Below are 15,420 nucleotides of genomic sequence, written 5' to 3' on the forward strand. Positions count from 1 at the left end.
GTGGTGCAGGGCCTGATGCATCTCCATATTTACATACTGATGGTTGCTGTAGAGAGAGAGAAACAGAAGGTGTGCTTTAAACCCTGTCTCAGTAGTGAGGGTTACTGCACATGCTGAAAAAAAAACCATATGATAAATAGTATTTTACATGTCTTAATATGCATCTGGAGAGGATCTGTAAGTGTTCAAAAACAGAAAATGTAGGACGGGAAACACAGTGAGGGATTAGACCAGTAATCCAAGATGACAGTAAGTAAAATGAAAAGAGTGCAGCATAATGTCTGGCTGTGTATGTCTCTGCAGAGAAGTCTTTTCTCTCTTGAGAACATTTCCCTGACATCCAAGGCCATCCAAGGACAACAGAAATACAGTGACAGACACAGACATACACTGATTAGCATATTAATGCAGCATTGGCATGTCAGCTTTAAAAAGTATAGATTTATTGTCATAACTCTACGATCTCTCGTTCTGGCACAGTGGCCGAGGTGCTAATGATGTGGAAAAAGGGTAATATTGCTGCTGAGCTCCTGCGAATCTGCAGCTTGTCGAGACACGTCATGTGAAGAACGCTGCTTAAGAACAAGCACGCCATCTGCGAGTCCGCGGTCAAATCTCCTGTTGAGGAAAAAACAAGCACCCCTGAGGCCAATCTCCAACATTGAGAGATACACCTCCTCCTGTTCAGGGCTGGAAATTAGCTGTTACCATCTCAGAGGAAAGTCAGCAAATGTTAAATCAGATGAAAGTCCAGGGGAAGTGGAAAAAGTATGATTTTCACCTTAATTACGGTTGCAGCACCTTCTAATATAAAGCCAGTGTGTTTTCGCTGTAACAGCCAAAAAGTGATTACATTTGTCATTACCTAAAGACATTCCACTAACTTAATCACGCTTAATTTAACTGTCTGGACCTTTTAAAACAACAAAAGCGGTTTGGTCTGTTTTGCACCTACAATTTGAAAGGAAGCACTCACAAGACCTTGCAATTACAATGCCAGTGAGTGAAGAAGTGCTGATTTGGAGAGCTGTCAGCTTCCTTATATGGCTTTGGGGCATATGTTTAAAAATATCTAAGAGTTAAATTAACTCTGGTAGATACAAGAATCAAAAAGCATTAAAGGAACGCTGATGGGTGTGTTAAGTGTGGGACTGTGCCAAGTTACACACCTGGAAGGAGATAAATGCTGATAAATTGTGCACAGATATCTACAGCGTGTTGAGCCCCAGTATTACATTTTCATTTCAGATACAGCGAGTGCACACAGCGTGACACATCATGATCCCTAACAATAAGATAACAGGTATTCAAATGTTTGGGATTTTTCACACTTATTCACATAACTGATAATAATTTCTGTAAATTCTACCTTTGCACTTAATGGTCTAAATGCCTTTTTATAATCTCCTCTAAACTACAAGGAGAGTAATTCTACTTGTGGAGTATCTTTTTGGCCTAAAATGGTCAGTTTTAAGGACATCTGTCATGTGTGATCTTAGAATTTAGAATAAAAACTGCACCTCAGGCCACTAAGAGAGCCTGAATTCCCAGACAAAAATGCAAAAAGCTTCTTTTTAAGATATTAAAAGACATAAATTAATGAAGCAAGTCGCACAAGAATGGGAAATGGAAAAAGCTCTGGCAGGGAACATTTCTAATCTTTGGATTCTGGGCATGTGTGCACGTGTGTGTGTAAGCGTGTATCCACATGTGGTACAGAGCCAATGTGTGTGTGTTTGTGTACATCCTGAGAAGAGACAGACGCAGGAACAGACTCATTCTTTCCTCGTTCACTGAGTCACTCACTCTTTTATGTCTCTGAGGCGTCCTCTAGCAGGGACGGATCATACGATGAGGTAATACGAGCCATACTGCACTGTTGTATGTGAATTTATGGCACTTCTGTGTTGTGTTATCAAGTCTTGTAACCACACGCTGTCAATTTCCTGTCACTATGCGCTGGGATCTGGAGCCCAGACGGGGCCTTTGCACAGGTCAGTGGGTAGGTATGAAGATGAATGCATGAAATAGGGTCAAGAGGGTACAAAGCTTTAAACTGTCTTAAGTGCATGAACCTCCCAGGAAAAACTGTGAGCCCAAAGAGCCTGAGACATAAGACACTTACTCACCTTTGGTCCAGGCAGACCTTCTCCCGATGGTCCCCTCTCTCCTTGGACTCCATGTGGCCCTTGAGGCCCCTGTGTAAATCGAAACAGAGTAAATGACCACTGACTGTGCATAAAAAATGACCTCTTTAACACCTGACTGCTCTCTAAGCAGCAATTGTTTGATCACAGCTTAGCAACCTTAGCAAGGCATGGCAGACAAACCAAGCTTTGGATTTCTCCACATAAAGCTGCAGTAAGACCGAGACTCAGCATGTAAAGAGTTTGGAGGGTCATGTTTTGTTTTGTTGTCTGCTCTGAAGTAAGCTAAATATGTTTGCTTGTCCTGCTCTTTAACTGATTCAACTCCAATAACTTCAGCCAAACTCATACCCGTGACAGTTTCCCAAACTCCTCAGTTAAGGTGTATTCACATTGTCACTGAAAACCAGCTTTGCATAAGTCAACTGGTGCTAGCAACATTAGCATTTTTTGCAAGTGGTAAATACTGCACCAATCAATGCAGAGCACGTAGCTCATGGATCATCAACTGGTGAGAACGCTGACTTGTTAGTCTCAGTCTTTAGCTATGTGGTGTACTTAGTCATCATGTAATTTGCATTTACCTTGTCCTCATTTATAATGAGTCAGACAGAAACATTAAAAAGTCAGCTGGAGACAGAGTTAATTAGCTAGTTAGCTACCCACAGTTTAAACAAATACTATGAATTTTGATGGCGGAGCGGAAGCCTCGACAGGTGTAGAAAACAGCATCACTAACCTGCGGCTGGCACTTAATAAAGGGTCAATTAATGTTGCAGTAACACCAACAGTGGTGTGAGGTGTGTGCTGTTTCTTACCGGTGGTCCAGGCTCGCCAACTCCTTGAGGACCGGGAGGACCTGGTTGTCCCTGGAAACCAACATCGCCCTGTGGAGTGTGAGAGAGCAGATGAGTGCAAGAACACGGTGAGACACATTACTATGTTCTCACGACTTAATTTTCCAAAACAGTAGGGTGGCAGACTTTACCTTGGGTCCCGGAAGGCCGATCCCTGTTTCCCCTTGGATTCCAGGTGGCCCAGCAGGTCCCCTTTCCCCCTATAAAAAGACAGGCAGGGGCAGACGTGTACACACAGATGCACATAGACAATGCTTGTTTTAGTCCTGGGTCCAAGGCCTCATTTTGACATAATTGAACATCAGTAAAGCTGTCCAGGTTTGCCAAATCCAATAAAAAAAAAAAATCCATAATTTCTTTAATTTTGTCCATTCTTCGTTCCTCCACTTCACACCCTAATATTTAGCTATTATTAAAGAAGTGTTAAAACTTTAGGCCAACTATGGGTTCTATCATTCCTTCAGTGAAGACCTTATTGGTAAAGAATGCAATTATTCACTCGGAGGCTGTAAATCATGTCCATGGTGTGCAGCAGGAGGGCACACGAAGCATGAAGAGGGCGTGGAAATGTTAGTAGGCGCATACCGGCAACTTTTTTTCCCTTTCACTTGCCCTTTCAGGCAAGTTGGGGCAATGTTTAAAGCCAGACATTAGTCTGCCATTCAGGTGATATAGGATGACAGCCAGACAATCAACATGGACATTCTTCCAAAATAATTAAGGAGGGAACACTTGGTGGGGAGTGTGGGCTCATGGCGGAATTGGCAGCTATAACACGGGAGGGGGGGCTGAAAAGTAGGAACAGACAAATAGACTGACAAGGTAATAACAGATGAAGTACTTCAGCGCGGGGTTTCAAACGTTTCAGTGGAAATGGATCATAACTCACAAATAAGTGTTCAAATGTATGGTCACCCGATCAGTGCAATCAGTTTGTAGGGCCACTTGACATTTGTGATGTTATTTATGCTCATGATGAATTGATTTAATCTAAACACATTTTAAATGTCAACCTCGTGAGTGTAATGTTATCCTGAGAAAAACTCTCAGGAATAGAAAGAAGACTGTATTTTCCCACTTCATGTTCCCCCACACGTAGCAGCGCATTTCATTTTTCACCTCTGCCCCTCCGCAGATGACAGGGTCATTCATTATGTCTGTGCTGATGAATCTGCTCACATGGATGCACCTTTCATACAACTATGAAGAAACCTAATTAAAACCAGACTGGAAAGCAGAATCCACCTGATATGCATTTGGCTTTGCAAAAGGGGAAAAGGCGCTAGTATAAATATAAAAAAGCAATTTCAAAAAGCAGAAAAATGGAGGAATACTTACTTTTTTCCCGATTACACCTTCAGGTCCGACATCGCCAGGTGGACCAGTTAAACCCTGCATAGTAAATAAGTTGATAGATTATTTAGGATCAGACAGACCCTGAACATGACATAGTTGACAAGGAAATGGTGTAATTGACTGTCATTGTTCAATCGTAGCTTAGCAACTGTCACTAGGCATGACCTGTCAAACTTTGGCTTTCTCTGCATCTCACCAAAACCTAGCTAGCCCATGCTAATCCTTATTTACATGTCTTATGTGGATCTGGTGAGAATATCGACTACTTGCTTGAATCATATGGCTTTAGCCAAAGTCTAAGCATCATATCATGTAGTCTATGTGTCAATAATGAGCATATTTAAGACCTTTTTACACGGTTCTTGTTTTAAAACAAGTGAGCTGGAAGTGAAGCAAGCTCAGCTGGAAACAAAACCATTTAACAGACATAGTGCTAATTAGCTATATATCTACAGCTAATAAAATCTGCTAGCTATTTTTGTCATTTCTCTTTCTTATCGTAAAATTCATCCTGTATGTACCAGGTGAGAATGGATAGCTTATTATTTTCTATAAAAAGGATGATTGATTTCACCTGCAGTCCACGATTTCCTCTTGGGCCAATTGTACCTTCAGGACCCTAGAAAAGAAAAGGATTTTCTTAAAATTCATAATCCAATGTGCTCATAAACAACACCTTAATGATAGAGTGGTAAATAAAAACATAATGCTAATGAGAATGAAATTCAACTGGTGATCACCATAAAACAAAATGTACATCTCTTTATAAAGGTCAGTCATTTATATTTAACTCTGATAAAAATGGTTCAATGAGTTTTGACAGATTTCCACGTCTGCATCAGTGAAGCAAAACTTGAACTTGGCTTCAAGCTATTAAAACATTAAACAGCAACATACTCTGTCTCCCTTAATTCCAGGTGTGCCGCACTCTCCTCTCTCTCCCTGTAAGGGCATGAAAAGGAGTTTAGTGAAGTCCTTAGCGTAGCGTAAATCTGCATAATTTCAGACTTACAATCAAATTCCACTGCTATCCCATAATAGGTTTGCACAATTTCCAAGGAACAATTTATCTTGGAATGACGGGTTTTAATATCCCAGCCAGGAGCTGCTTTGCAACAACTAATGACAACGGATTTCCGTAAATTGATTCCTGCAACAGAACAGTCAGTAAACATACTTGCAGACAGGCTTGACATTAAGCACAGATGACAAAAGGAGAACAAAATGGTATGAGGTCTTTTCTGTGTATGCTCCCTTTCAAGGCACTTTAGCAGGGCAGGAAAACATAATTCTCCATAATTCTCACTGTTGCAAATTATCTACATGCATGTGAACCTGATACTTTGACAAACCATGAGGCCATGCTGAGATATATACCATGCAGTAGAAGCCACACAATACCTTCTCTCCTTTGTATCCCGGTTTCCCCTGTGCGTACAAAACACTCTTGTTAAGTTAGGAAGAGACAGGCAACAGATTACAGCACAACTGCTTTAAAAGGAATGATTCATGTGAAAGATGAAGCAAATTGTAAAAGTTTTTACACCGTACTTGTCAATTTTGACTTAATCTTTACTTGATTTAAGACCGTGAGCTCACCTCTGTTCCTTCCCGACCTGGAAGTCCACTCAGCCCACTCTCACCCTAAGGGAAAGAGGAATTTTAGTTTTACCAGAAAAGGCAACCCTCCTGGATTGTACCAGCAATATCTTGAACTGGCAGTAGGTTTGTATTATTGTTTGTATCTGATAGTTGTGAGCACAAGTGGGCAGCACCTTCTGTCCTTTCGTGCCAGGGCTTCCATCTTCTCCAGACCGACCCTTCTTGCCCTGTAGAGAGAGTGATGGCAGCAAAATCATCAGAATCAGAAATGAAGAGCACATTAGAATGATGTGGATAGTGTGGCATAAGCCATCATATTTACAGACTCTCTGGTTATATGAAATCATCTGTATAAAGTAGATATCATTACTATACTATATACATACATAAAAAGCATTTTCAGGTAAACTTCTCTCACTACTTAAGGACACATCAGGACAAACTGCAGGATACATTTCAGCTTAATATGAAGAGCTAAATATAAGTGAGTATAAGTGCAAAAAAAACCATTACAAATCAATATATTTTCTTTTATTAGTTTATATCTAGACAATGGGAAAACTAGAAAAGAAATCCAGTTTAATGTACTATGTGTAAATTGCCTCTACCTCAGTATAAATGATGATACCATGCATTAAAGGAACAAGGACATATGTCTTGTAGCTGAGAGAAGAATAATACAAATAAACTCTCTTATGTCCATTAAATATATGGAAACAGCCTGCAGCCCGTTAGCTAAGCTTAGCATTAACATTGGCAGCAGAGGGAAACTAGTTAGTTAGTTAGCCTTTGAGGTACTAGTAGGTAGAGTTTGTTGCCTTTGGACAGAGCCAGGCTAGTTGTTTCCCCTCGTTTACAGTCTTTATGCTAAGCTAAGTTAACTGTCTCCTGCCTCAAGCTTCATATTTACAATACAGACATGAGAGTGGTATTGTTCTTCTGATCTAACAAGAGAGCGAAAAACTTATTTTAAAAAATGTCAAACTATTCCTTTAAAACAATATATATTATACCTAATTTTTGTCAATAGATTCCCCTAAATCCTACGCAGTGGACCTTTAAGTTTGGCAGGAAATATTTTAATATATATATATAACAGCTGTAGATCATAGTGCAGCTGCTCATCCATGGTTTACTTTAATTTCATACTTTAATGACTGCAATATAATTACCTTCCTTAACAGCTGCTCTACGCTCTGCGATACACATGTAAGGGCTCTTTTTATTGGCCTATATAGGTTCATGGGAGCAACATGTTTTCTGTGCATCATAGATGAAAGCCACTGAGTCTGAGAGCAGATGAGTCAGAGGGGATTTCAATTTGTCTGCATGTGTGTGAGAGGATGCACTTGAACAAGTGTCTGGCTCTTCTCTCAGTTTTCATGCATGTGTGTTGTGGACTGTGCATGTTCTTATCTTTAAAGTATTTTCCTGTCCGCATGTCTCTGCCTACACACACTGCTTCCGTCAGTGTGCGCCCGCTGCCCCTGATGTGAAACAGCTTTTGTTCAGAGTATTAGTTTTAATGGGTAATTACTCTGTTCTCATCCTGTGAAAATACATCAAAGCAAAACCACAATGTCTAATTGTGGCTGACCTTCTCCATGTAATAAAAGAAGCACTCACATCACGACATGGCTTTGGCAGGCGAAGAAAGTCATGCGTGTAACATCTTATCCACCGAACATGTGTCCTCAGACAATCCCAAACCGCTGGGTTCTTTCAACAGACATGATTCTACTGATTTCCCGTGTAAATATCTGTTTAGGCCTGTTCTCAATAAACTGTAAGAGGAATGTAAGGCATTTGCTTTACTCTCACTGCTGCAGGGAGATTCTCAAAGCCACGCAATTTACTAAACCCCCCCCAAAAACCTGCAATTATGTAGCCTGTTAGCATCAAGGGTGCCTTTGTCAGCTGTGTTGTCCTCTACAGTGCTTCAAAAGGAGCCGGCTTGGGAGTTACTGCCTTTTAGGGACAGCAGAAGAATACATGTGGTTTTCAGAAAGAGAGATTTGATCCTATTGTCTGTGGCAGAGGAGGGCCAACAAGACACTGCAGAAGGTTCAATACTAAATAATTGAAAAAGACATTTATAAATAATCTCATGAATATATAAATGAACCAAGAATTTATGAGACAAATTATTTTGAAATGTAGTTTCATCATTCTTAGAGTTTTGTTGTATATCATCTTTATACCATTATAGATGTTTTTATTTAAAAATGCTCCGCACACAGACACAGTTACTAAACCACTTTCTTTGTTTAGCTAACCATGGTTGCTAACCTTAGCTAGCCAGCTAATAAGTTAGCCCTATAGTGTTAGCTGTGTTGGTTAGAGCAACCAAAGAAAGATAAGACTGCATGTCCTGTCTTTTTCACTCATGTAGCACGTACAGCTTTGTTAGCTGAATAAATACAAGGAGATGGTGTTGTTCTTGTCTCTGTACTTTGTTCACAGAAGCAGCTACTCGGTTGATTCAGTAATTTAAAATTGTCTAGATTGTCTAGCTAACTGGCGCTAACTGGCTAACTTGGTAGCAGTTGTCGAGCTTGCTAGCCTAAAAGGCAGACGGCGTGTGCCTGTTATTCTGAAATAAAAACTTCTATAATAAAATCCCATAAAACTGTGTTATTATGGAAATAAGAACAATTAATAATTACTTTTTAATCATAATTAATTTATATCAGTCAATGCTGGTAGGAGGAATACTTACAGGAGGGCCGATGGGTCCCCTTTCACCCTTATCACATGCACACTTGCTCAGTGCCAGAGGACACTTCAAAACACAGAGAGAGAATAGTCAGATGGGCCGTACATGAATCAAGAAATGTGCAGAAAGACCACAGTCTGGAGACTTACCCCTTCATCTGCCAGCTCCGTCTGCGGAACAGGAAACACAAGAATGTCAAGATGTTGTCACATTTACTCCATATGGTTTATTTATACCCACCAGCACTCACAGAAAGAGATCTGAAAACGCAATTCACAATCAGAGCTGAACTTTCAGTTCTGGTCTCAAAATGATCAGACTGGAGCCGCAAACACCTGCTACTCAAACACCCAATTAAACTTGTTCACTGCTGGCTTGGGTTCGGTTCATCAAATGGCCTTCAACCTCCTCCATCTGATTCAGTGAGCCGACTCATAACCCACAATTCCTCTTGTAACAAATACTTCTTGCAAGACCCTCGGTTTTCACCCCACAGGGTTTTTCTACTCTTCAAAGCTGACCACATTCTCTACACAAGGTCAAAATTCCTAAGACTAAACACAAACCACATGCATTGATCAGTAAAATAGCCTCAGTAAGCATCTCGGTAAGTTTCTGTAGGAGGGAGGGGTGTCTGAAGACATAACAGTCTGTCTGTTCTTGGAGGTCAGAGCAATGCAGTGCTGGGACTATATTTAAAAGACAGTTCCTCAGCTGAGACAAAGGCACATGCTTATGACATACAGATGCTGCCTATACAGACGAAAAGTCTGCTTGAGGACTGACCGCTGCTGGGCTCTTGCGTGCCATTAGACTGCAGGCTGTCAGGTTCAATACTCTTAGAGCTTCAAACTTAAGTTTTCTATAAAGTTTCCCTTTATCATATTGGATGTGTACCACCTGTGTCAACAGTAAACCTGAGTTTGAAGTGGTCTTGAGGAGCTGGTTGAATGATGTAGCGTGCATGCACGCTCTTGCTGGGTTCCTGCTCTTACTGAACCCCATTTTCTCACAGAGAGTTTAATGCGGAGCATATGTAGCAGCCAACGGCCTGGTTGAGTTTGCAGGATGTTGCTGTGCAGCACATGTTCTAATTATCTTAAAGGAAATTCAGTCGGTTTATGAAAGTAACCCCAATCACTGAAGTGAAGATATGTGGAAATAAAGACATTGTCTTACATGCATTGCCAAGGAAGACTTTCACAGCTTCAGATTTGTTGAGCCAACTGCTGATTTCAGGGTGGATGTGAATTTCATTTTACAGTAATGACTTGTTACTATGGCATCAGGTAGCAGGTGCACATCAAGGATGCAATATGCCAAGGAATCAGAGCAGTGGGTGGTGTCAAAGGCAGCATCGGGAATGGAGAAGGTAAAGATGCTAATATATTATCCTTTCCTCAAAAGTCTGTCTGCAAAATGGCTTTTTGAGGCATCCACCTGTCAAAAAACTGGCCTGAAGTATCAAACATGCATGTAATTTCACTACATAAGTGCCAAAAAGTGAAAAAAAAAATCATTATATGCAAGTCTAAAATGTAATCAAAGTGCTGACTCTGAGGAGTTTACACAATGTTGCAAGATCTCTAAGCTGAAATGTCAATTTATGAAAACTTCCACGAGTAATGATGAGCCCAGTCACATTTCAAGACTTTTGTTAAACAATGAGGTGCGCGATGTGGACTTCAAAGTAAAATCTGAAATAAAGTGTAACAGTAGCTGATCAGAGAAGAGTCATCACCTCAGGAAACTGACTCAGTATTGTCCAATATATATATATATATCAAGAATATATACCAAGAAAAGCTGTTTTATTGCTCCTGAATTTAATACTTGCAAGATTTAGAAGTGAAAGAATGCATTACTTCCTTTTTCAGAAGTCGTGCACTGATGCAAAAACTGAAAAGCTGTCCATGAATGGACTTTAAGTACCAATTTAATTCTGCATGCAGTCTGAAACAAATCAAATTTTTACTCACAATTTCTTTGATGACTTTTTCCACAATGCCTCTGTCCTGCAGGTTGTGAAGGTAGCGCGAGGCTGGGGAGCTCGCAATTAGCCTCAGCTGAGCTACATTGGCGGGCTCGTTGGCTTCAGGTGTGATGCCTATGGTGAAGAAGCGCACGCCTTGGTTCTTGGCATCAGCCACAGCAGAAAATATGTCTGGGTTCCTGGGGTGCGAGATGCCGTCGAAGAGCAGAATGGCGACCTTGATGCTGCTGGGAGACGACTCCTCCAGGTAAATACGGGTGAGGTTGGTGATGGCGTAGGTGGTGTAGGTGCCGTGGCCGATGTACACGATGGGAGAGATTCGGGATTTGAAGTCGTCAGAGCCCCTCCACTGTTTGAAGGTCTGCTCTATGATGACATGACTGCTGTACTGAAGCAGGGCTGCGCGGGAGCTGAGCCCCCGGCCCGTCTGCAGCCGGAGGCCCTGCAGCCGGTCCATCACGTCCGAGGCAAAGCGCTTCTCCTGGGCATGGTTGTCCTTGGCGCTCTCTGAGCTATCGATCAAAAAGGCCAACTCCAAACTGCAGTCTTCATCAATGAGTGCTGAGAAGTAAGAGGAATTAGCCATTTATTAACTCAGAATTCAAGACATGCTTTGGCATTTTGGGAAATACACTCATTCCTGCTGAGATCTATACCATCCGTATATCTGTTTGCTAAATATGCAACCTTGTCTCCGAGAAATGATGGTTACATACAACAAATTAATATATTAGTAAAATGTTCACAACCAACATATTTCATTTGTTTTCTGCCACAGTATCTAATAGTCCAGTACTTCTAGAAAGGTAATTTCAAGGTGACAAGGTTTAAATATGAAGCTTAGCTTAGCGTAAAGACTGTAAACAAAGGGGAAGCAGCTAGCCTAGCTCTGTCAGAACCTCCCAGCATCTCTGAAGCTCACGAATTAACATGTTATATCTTGTCAGTTTGTAAAACTGCAGGGAGTTAGAAGTTATGACATTTCTTTGCAGGAGTCCTGTCATCATCACGCGCAGCCAGCAGAGACGCCAATAAGCGTATGGATTAAACAAACAAAATATAACATGATGATTAGCGAGCCTTAGACGTGCTGATTACCTTTGGACAGAGCTAGGCTAACTTTCCCCCGTTTGCAGTCTTTATGCTAAGCTAAGCTAAGCAACATCTTCAATCAAGATATATCATTTATTACTTTCACATCCAGTCCAGTATGAAGACCCAACAGATCACAGCCAAATGGATTTCATGAGTCACAGAGAAATTTTTATCTGTGGAGCCTTCACCAGGGGTAAAGGTGATTTATTGACTGTTTAGGCTCCATACGCTGATGCCTTTTCAAGAAAAGTGTGATAAGTTCATGAATGTGACATACAATTTTAAAAAGGAAATAAAAGTAACTCAACTTGCTGCACCAACCTTCAGCATTGGAAGGAGGTCACAGATCTAATATAGGCTGAGGATAAATCACATTAATCTTCACGGAAATATGTCATAGAGAGAATGTGCCTGGGGAAACAGGATTCTGAGCGAATAAAACATTTGGGTAACAGAGCACTGAACGGTCACACAGGAGATGGATGGCTCGCTGAAATCTGAGAGATATGATCAATCCAAGGGGATTGCTTCCTCCAGCGATGTCCTTGTTGAGTATCATGTTCTATTTTTTCACCTGTGGCAGCACCGCTTTTTCTGCCGATGACAAAAGTGAAACATGTGCCACCTGCACAAATTCCACTTTTCCAAGTAAGAGCATCAGTGGAGCAAACAGCCTCCAGAAAAACGCACAAAAAAGAGACTACTTTAGACTTACATTTGGCATTTTGTGGTATGGAATTGGATGAAAATTGTTTGCCCTTCTTCTTGGTGGTCACAACCTCTTCTTCATAGTCTTCCTCATAGTCCTGTGCCCAAAGACCTTGAAGTCCCCAGAGAAGCAGGAGCCAGTGCAGTGAGGGGACCATGACTTCCCTGAGAGATAAAGAGGGGACAGATGGATCAAGATCCAGACACGTGCTCACATTTACCTCTGAAAAAGCCTGCGCACACTCTGAGAACAAGCTTTAACAAGCGAGATTCAGGTATCAAGCATGCAATAACTCACAATGTTGCTGACTTTGGTCTCCAATGTGTTCTGCTCTACAAAGCTCTCCTGGCAGTGAGGAAATTAAGAAAAAGTGCAAACAGGGAAAAGGGGAGATTTGTCATTCAGAGTCAGTTTGGTTCCATGTCCTGAGCATCAAATTGAGTGTCCTCTTCTGTTGGATACAGCTGAGAGTCTGTAGCTCAAATGGGCAACTTAGAGTTACAGCAGCAGCAGCAGCAGCAGTGCGTTGGCAAAAGTTTAGAGTATATTCTGCCTCTCATGAGACTCAAAATCGGGCTAAGCTCATAGTAAATGAAGGGAAGTCCAGCCCTTTTCTAAACTCACTCCCATTTTGGAGAGAGTGTGGGAGGGGTAGCTGAGGAGACAGAGCAATGAGTGCATCTCCCCCCTTTTTATTAGAGTGTCATTTTTACTTTGCTGGCCCTGCTGTTTAAAACCGGAACAGAAAGGAAAGCCCCTGGGAGTAATAGCAATTCGTCATGCTCACTAACACAGCTGATTGAAATCAAAACAGGGCTGCAGAACTTTTTGTCATCGTGTTGTGTGGTAGCTCCCATTCATCACGATCATGTCCTTGGCAATATTTCTCAACAGTTAGGGGATTTCTAATTACATGATGAAGACGTTTTACGCACTCTTTAAGGCTGATTCTAATGTTCTTCTCTTTAGATGTAATATTTTAAAGCATGATTATGTTACTTTTGGAAAAAGAAGTGACACAATCCTCCTCTTTCAGATGAAAAGCTGAATTCATAAGCAATAATAAATAATACAATAATTGTCACTTGGGGCTACAGTTATGCTATTTATCAAAGCTATCATTGCTGACTATTTACACATCTTGCACGCAGCAATGTTTGCATTCATTTGGAGGTCTTCGATGTAGCTGGTAACTGTTAGTCGTTTGGTGCTGAGCAGGTAGTGTGGGCTTTTATAGCTTTTTTGCTGGAAACAGCTGTCTGCTCAGGCCTAAAACGGCGCTATCAGAGCTGTGACACTGAGCCAAAATAATAAAGTTGCAGGCTGTAAAACCTGAACAATGAGCTAAAAGAAGCTGTAAAGCTCAATCAAGCTGAGGGGAACTGCAGAGCTGGGTGACAACTTTCTGTGGTTCATCACTTCAAGTGACCCCTTTCGAATTTCACGACCATTAAAGTGTTAAAGTGTTGATACAGAAATATCTATTGTTGCTGTTCTAAAGTATATTGAGTTTATGTTTTCTCTAGATGTGTTTCCAGAGGCCTCGCCCTCAGGATAATCCCAAAAGCTGGAAAAGTTTTGATAGGTGAATTATACCTTAAGGCAACAGACCTTGCAAGAGCAGCGTACCATGATTCACCTGTGAAAACACCCGAGCAATCACTTGTTCTGCTTTCTCTTGGCATGATTTACTGTAAACATCGATTTCCAGAAGCCAGAAAGAAGTAAATGAATATAAAGGATATTGCCCATGCACCCTGAATCTACATTCAAAGTCAGATTCTGTAGGTTAACAAAAGAAGAAGTGTCTTTTCTAGAAAAGGTTTCCTCAAAGTCAGATGAATATAACAGTGCACCTCTGCTTCAGAATCAATCCAGTTTTTATTAGAACCTGGTGCGTGTCCTTTTAGGCACCAAAGAAAACGTCTCATAACTCCTAAATCTTATTGTATAATTCTTATGTAGTCCTGGATCATAGGAGTCTTAACATCCCATGAGACTGTCTGCGACCATAAAAGCTGGAACTGGAATCACATAACTCTGCAACAGGGGTGATGGCGCATGTTTTTATTGCCTGCTGTATTACTGAAAGCAAGGAAAGGTGAGCTGTCACTCAAGAATGCTCCCCCTGAAAGATGGACCTCCTTAAAACTGGTTCAGCTCCCCTTCCTCCGTGTGGAGAGCTGATTAAGCAAAGTGAGGATTTATGAGAATTATTTTTGTCATTTCAGTATTATGTCTGTTTGAACCAACTTTGAGTGAGAAACAGGCAGCTGACACTGAAGTCTGAGTACAGTTTAAAAAGATACTGCTTTGGCTATTTCACATGAATGAATCAAACTTTAATCGCTCAGACACTTGTTTTGTTGCATAATATACAGCGTATGGCAAAACTAGGACACAGCATAGCGCTAAAACATGAAACGCCTAATACAAATGGAAAACCACAGAGTCTCTTGTCATGGTATGCCAAAATAGGGCAGCTGCAAATTCACGTGCTTGTTATAACAATTTTTTAGAAAAGCATTCGGTTTCAAAGTTCTCAGTTTCCTTATTTCTTTCACAGCAGGAATTCTGAAATAATGAGCCTCCGCGTTCACTATGCTGCATTTAAAGTGTGCATTAATTTTGCTGAAAGGTTTTCTAAAGAACACCCAACAGTGCCTCCCAACTACACAGCAATTACGTGACATTCATTCAACGAGTACCTTGGAATAAATTAATAAAGAAGGCCCTATATCTAAAAGAGCACAGTGATGCTCTGAGCAGATGCAGACTCCAATAAAGGGCATCAATAAAAAGCAGGACATTTCATTTTTTTATGCCATGCCACACTATTTAATTTAATGAGCAAATGGTTTCCATGGAAAAGGTGTGTGGCATGAGCAAAATGGGAGAGTCTTTCTTTTATGACACTGCGGAAGCCACCACTTAGCTCTGTAATG

The 15,420-nt window shown here is 41.0% G+C and overlaps 1 protein-coding gene across 1 annotated transcript in view; it reads right to left on the minus strand.

Moving 5' to 3' along the window:
• LOC121627148 (collagen alpha-1(XXVIII) chain-like) overlaps positions 1-13,020 on the minus strand; it is a 29,784-nt gene extending 16,764 nt beyond the window's left edge. The window contains exons 1-14 of the mRNA XM_041965838.1: positions 12,773-13,020; positions 12,482-12,639; positions 10,658-11,232; positions 8,828-8,848; positions 8,682-8,744; positions 6,136-6,189; positions 5,960-6,004; positions 5,762-5,788; positions 5,258-5,302; positions 4,935-4,979; positions 4,343-4,396; positions 3,136-3,204; positions 2,966-3,034; positions 2,130-2,198 (exon numbers count right to left, since the gene is read on the minus strand). Of these exons, the coding sequence (XP_041821772.1) occupies positions 2,130-2,198; positions 2,966-3,034; positions 3,136-3,204; positions 4,343-4,396; positions 4,935-4,979; positions 5,258-5,302; positions 5,762-5,788; positions 5,960-6,004; positions 6,136-6,189; positions 8,682-8,744; positions 8,828-8,848; positions 10,658-11,232; positions 12,482-12,632 (1,287 nt within the window). The 5' untranslated portion in view covers positions 12,633-12,639; positions 12,773-13,020. The remainder of the gene's footprint in view (positions 1-2,129; positions 2,199-2,965; positions 3,035-3,135; positions 3,205-4,342; positions 4,397-4,934; positions 4,980-5,257; positions 5,303-5,761; positions 5,789-5,959; positions 6,005-6,135; positions 6,190-8,681; positions 8,745-8,827; positions 8,849-10,657; positions 11,233-12,481; positions 12,640-12,772) is intronic.
• Between the last annotated feature and the right edge of the window lie 2,400 nt (positions 13,021-15,420).

Source organism: Chelmon rostratus, chromosome 24 (genome assembly GCF_017976325.1).
Source record: "Chelmon rostratus isolate fCheRos1 chromosome 24, fCheRos1.pri, whole genome shotgun sequence".
NCBI classification, from domain to species: Eukaryota; Metazoa; Chordata; class Actinopteri; order Chaetodontiformes; family Chaetodontidae; genus Chelmon; species Chelmon rostratus.